This window comes from Aegilops tauschii, chromosome 3 (assembly GCF_002575655.3).
Source record: "Aegilops tauschii subsp. strangulata cultivar AL8/78 chromosome 3, Aet v6.0, whole genome shotgun sequence".
NCBI lineage: Eukaryota > Viridiplantae > Streptophyta > Magnoliopsida > Poales > Poaceae > Aegilops > Aegilops tauschii.
The window spans coordinates 493,829,101-493,833,967 of record NC_053037.3 but is presented as its reverse complement, the minus strand read 5'-3'; the positions used below and the strand labels follow the sequence as shown (position 1 = coordinate 493,833,967).

At 42.4% G+C, this 4,867-nt stretch overlaps 1 protein-coding gene across 3 annotated transcripts; it reads left to right on the top strand.

The window, feature by feature from the left end:
- Positions 1–440: 440 nt before the first annotated feature.
- On the top strand, positions 441–4,611 carry LOC109741558 (NAC domain-containing protein 75). Of its 3 annotated transcripts, none has more exons than XR_005773460.2 (6): positions 441–752; positions 1,719–1,841; positions 1,973–2,141; positions 2,310–2,840; positions 3,303–3,410; positions 4,168–4,611. XR_005773460.2 is itself a non-coding variant. In XM_020300645.3 (6 exons), exons 1-6 carry the CDS (start codon positions 456–458, stop codon positions 4,216–4,218), a joined length of 1,266 nt encoding a protein of 421 aa, XP_020156234.2. In that variant the 5' UTR covers positions 441–455; the 3' UTR covers positions 4,219–4,611. The 3 variants fall into 3 exon arrangements, 2 of the variants coding, with proteins under 2 accessions (XP_020156234.2, XP_040260405.1); XM_020300645.3 differs by having other exon boundaries at positions 2,310–2,827; XM_040404471.2 differs by having other exon boundaries at positions 631–752; positions 1,744–1,841; positions 2,310–2,827.
- The last annotated feature ends 256 nt before the right edge of the window (positions 4,612–4,867 follow it).

Below are 4,867 nucleotides of genomic sequence, written 5' to 3'. Positions count from 1 at the left end.
ATGGTCAAAATACTGGAATTGCCATCATCAAAAAACAAAAATTGCCATGATCTACAAACTAAAATTGCCACATGGCAACTTTAGTTTAAGCACTATGGCAACTATAGTGAAAACATCATGGCAACTTCTGGGCAAAAAAAAATCGTCGAAACATATCAACATGGGGTCTAGTTTTGAAGATCTCGTCGAGACGGATTTAATGGTGAAAACGGATTTTTAGTTCGCTTTTTTATTTAGAAGATAAAACATTTTTAAGCCGAAAACCAAAAAGATTTCTGCTAATGTCACCTATTCATACGTGGCAAAATGAGTGATGATGGAGGCGTGTGGGCGACCTGCGAACACCCACACGTGTGGGTGTTAGTTTTTCCGAAAAGGAAAGGAGGGAGTACTAAAACACAACAGCGCCCTTCTCTTCTGTTAAAGGAAAATAGAAAAAGAAAAAGAAAAAGAAAATGGGATTCCCAGTTCTCACCTGGCTTCCCAGCCTAGCCCGTTCCTCCCTCTCGTGGACGCTCCGCCGCAGCACGCCAAGTCTCCAACCAGCCTGTGCTGCCTTGCGTTGCAAGGAAGAGCAGTTCCCCGCACTGATATCCATCATCATCTCGATCTGCTGCTCTTCCTCTCCTCGGCTGCTCCCCCACTTCGTCTCTCTCCCACCCCGTCGGCTGCCTGGATCGATCCACCGGCGGCTTCCCGTGGAGCAGCGCAGGCCGCCACACGCCTCCGAAAATCGACTCTCCACCCTCCATGTGAGCTCCTCTCACTCCGCAGTCCCCCCACCCGCCTCTTCTAGTTTCCGTTCGCTTGCTGAGATTGATTCGCGGCAGATCCCGTTGCCGTGCGCCATTAGTTCCGTCGAGCTTGTTAATTACAACCAACTTAGCCTTGGCCTTTCGATACAGTTTCGATCTTTGATAGTGCAGTGCTGACGGATGGTTTGTCTTCTGATTCACCCGAAAATTCCCCAGAGAAAAATAATCTGGGGAAGTTCAAATATCTATTTGCTCCAAATGCCATGAAAAATAGTTGCCCTTGGACCTTCGGTGAAGGAGAAATATCTTTCCTCCTCGCAGGCTTTGATTTTTATTAGAAGGGATTGCTGCTGTATTTATTTTTCCTCCCTGCTGGTCCTCTAGTGTGTCTGACTGTATGTATAAGAAACAAAATAACCAGGCTCAGGTGCATAAAGTTCCTAGCACCCAGGGGTTAATTTAGTTGGAATTTTGTATTATTTGTGGATTTATGGGCAAGCAGGGGCAGCAGTTCATGGAAGTATTGTACTCCACTGTTCAATTTTGGACGCATTCAGAAGATTAAAAAGAACTAGATTTATAGAATTGTTCTGATAATCCTTTCAGAGATGAGGACTTGAGTTGAGGTATGGTCCATCTGACCATCTCCTGTAGTATCAAATAACTAATTAAATGGTGGAAAATGCCTGCCTTTGAATTGTTGTTATCTTCACGTACTTCTGCTGGCTTTATCTGAGCTGATCTCTCATTTAGGTTGCTTGATCTCCTCCTATCTCAGGCCTTCTATTTGTTACTCCCTCCGTCCCATAATATAAGAACGTTTTTGAAACTACACTAGTGTCAAAAACGTTCTTATATCATGGGACAGAGGGAGTACTTCTCAAGTTCTTAATTTCTGATGCATGTTTATTGAATTGAGATTAATTCGTTACTGATATCAATTAGCGTATCATCCATATATAGCAACTCATGGACAAGGGTCACCCAGGGTACTTCAAGTCCATGATCGACGCTAAGCTCCAGGAGCAGGGGTTCTTTGCTTCCCAGCACTGCGTCAACTGCGGCCATGAGCTCGACTACAAGCCGGTACATATATATCAATTACGTACTGCTTATCTTGTTCAGCCCTTGGGTGCATGTGTGCACAAATAAATTAAATTCAATCTCTCATGTGATGTTTGTTTCTGGGGTGAATGTCATGTTGCCACTATCGCAAGGACATGGTTGGGTTTCCTGCCGGTGTCAAGTTCGATCCGACAGACCAGGAGCTGATTGAGCACCTTGAGTCCAAGATGATGAAGAGAGCTCACTCCCTCATCGATGACTTCATACCCACCATTGAGGGAGAAGATGGCATTTGCTACACCCATCCAGAGAAACTCCCAGGTGAGAATCGAGATCCATAGACATACAGTACATACAAAAAAAGATCCATTCAATGTTTTGGTTGAATCAATAACTACGAGTACCTATTCTCCTATAACTTGAATTATGATCACCCAAACTCTTTGTATATTTCTTTATCGAAACAAACTATGTGTACTTGATCACCAGGTGTGACAAGAAATGGCCAGAGCAAACACTTTTTCCACAGACCATCAAAGGCCTACACCACAGGCACGAGGAAGAGGAGAAAGATCCACGCAGAGAGTGAGCTGTCCAACAGTAAAAATGGTGCCGAGACGCGGTGGCACAAGACTGGCAAGACACGGCCGCTGATGGTGGACGGACGGCATAAGGGGTGCAAGAAGATCCTAGTGTTGTACAGCAACTTTGGCAAGGCACGAAAGCCAGAAAAGACTAATTGGGTGATGCACCAGTACCACCTCGGCGACCTAGAGGACGAGAAGGAAGGGGAGTTGATCGTGTCAAAGGTCTTCTATCAGACACAGCCACGGCAGAGTGCCGCTGCCACGACATCGACAGTATTCCATGAGCCTTCGACTAACGGGGATATGGAGGTAAAGACGCCAAAGTCAATGAAGATTGGGCTCACTGATTATGCGGTTGTCGCCGCGGCTGCCATCCAGATGCAGCGACAGCAGCAGCAAATGCTGAAGCAAGGTGATGAGGTAACATACCTAGGTAGCTATACTCAAATCCTGATAATTAATTGAGCAGTTAGTTATAGAGAAAGGTATATATTTTCACCGCTTAAAGTTTATGCAAAGTAGACATTTGCTGGTTAATTCATGCCCTAGCTGATTAATTCCTAAGTACCCAAACATAGGCACATAGCCTTACTTATCAAAGAACCCTGATTCTTTAGTAGTACTTAAACTGTTGTTAATCTAAACAGTAAATGATGCAGTATAAACTGTTGTACATATAAACAGTAAATGATGCAGTACGTAGCAATGTCACTTTTGTGTAGTTTAAAAAATAATGATGTAATATTTCTCTTTATCGTTCTTATTGCCATGCTTGTCGATAAATAAATATGGTTGTGTGCATCTCAATAATGCAGAGGCCAACGGTTGTCCTCCTTTTAAAAAAATTGCCTTATCTTTCTCTTTATGAAGTATAATTCTGTGATTTTGTTTCAAGATGAACAAGGGAAAGGAGGGGCAGGACCAACAGCAGCAGAAATTTGACCACAGGCCTGCTGGCTTGGAAGGACTAATAATGGCCTGCAAATCAGCAAGTACAAAAGAAGTGAGTTTTCTGATCAAAGGTCTTGTGAAATTTTGAAAGCGGCATTTGCTCGATGGTTTGCGCATGAACCTTGTAGATACTATTATATCAGGATGTCGAGAGGGAGGAAGAGAAATTGTATCACAATCACAATGTCCAAAGGACCAACATCCCATTTTATTTATAAACAAAAGAAGTTAGTATTCATTGCCACAACAATATGAGCATGGGCTTTTTATTTATATTGTTGCTTCACTCCCCAATTAACCCCTTCTAGATAATATTGATAATTGTAATTTTATTCTGTCCTGGGAAAGGGAATAAGAATCTATTTTGTTATTCTGATCAATTATGTGCGGGATTAGTGGATTGTCTTGTTGACAACGCAACCATTGTACACACCATATGTTATTTTGCTTGTTTGCTCATATTTCTCTGAAACTGTCCAAAACTGTCCAGTTGAAGCTTTCAAGTGTGGAGAGAGTTAACAGAACAAATATTCATTTCATTTTAAAACCGCAGAACCACTGTACTTAACCTTAATCATGCCATTTATTTTAGGACGACTAATCATGTTCTAATATGGAACTTGCATTTGTTGGTAGGTACTAATAAGTACACATGTGTATATTTCGAAGGGTACAATATTTGCAAAGTCTTTGTATTGCAATATCCCTATCGCCACTGAACTCATGATCTTTCAATCCATTTCGACATTGTGGCACTTGTCTTCAGTTTAGGTGCACGTCTTTATAACTGTTTCTGCTATATGGCACAGGGAACTTCAACTACTCAGCCCGAAGATATGCAATGGCCTTACCAGTACTAGCCGCCTGACAAGTGACAACCAAGATCAGCATCGGTAAATTATAAAGGACTCCGCAAGTACATCATTCATTTATGACAGAACTAGTTATCTGCAATTTGCAGAACCGAGAACTGTAAGTGAATCAGAGGTCCAAGAGGGGGTAGAGGATAGTGAGACATATTGCATCAACGGGACGAAACTTAGGGGAAGCCCTTGGTGTTGCAAAGCAAAGATGAGGAAAAGTTGTATTCTCGTGCTGAGTTCAGGTCGAGGCTGACCTACCTGAGAAATCTGAATATGATTTTCTCAGGGAAATGGAATCTGTATGGTCAAACGCACCATAGGTGAAGATGAAATCACTGGCACGTATTGTACTATCACAAGTTATATAGATGCAAGATACGATTTTCTGAACTGTACAAAGTAGTACTCGTATAGGCTATGTGTGGGTCTATATGCCATTGGTTGCTATAAATAGTTGTCCTTTTCTTATTCATTTTTTTTGGCAAATACGCAAGATGCGTATCATTTCATTGATAGGTGGGAAAAGAAAGTTACAAGGGGTGCAACTCTTGTTGCGGTGCACATGTGTATGGCGGCACAGAAGTGCCTATTGAGCAGAGAGGGAGGTTGCTCAGCCTCAGCTATTAGATACATTCAGGTTACATGC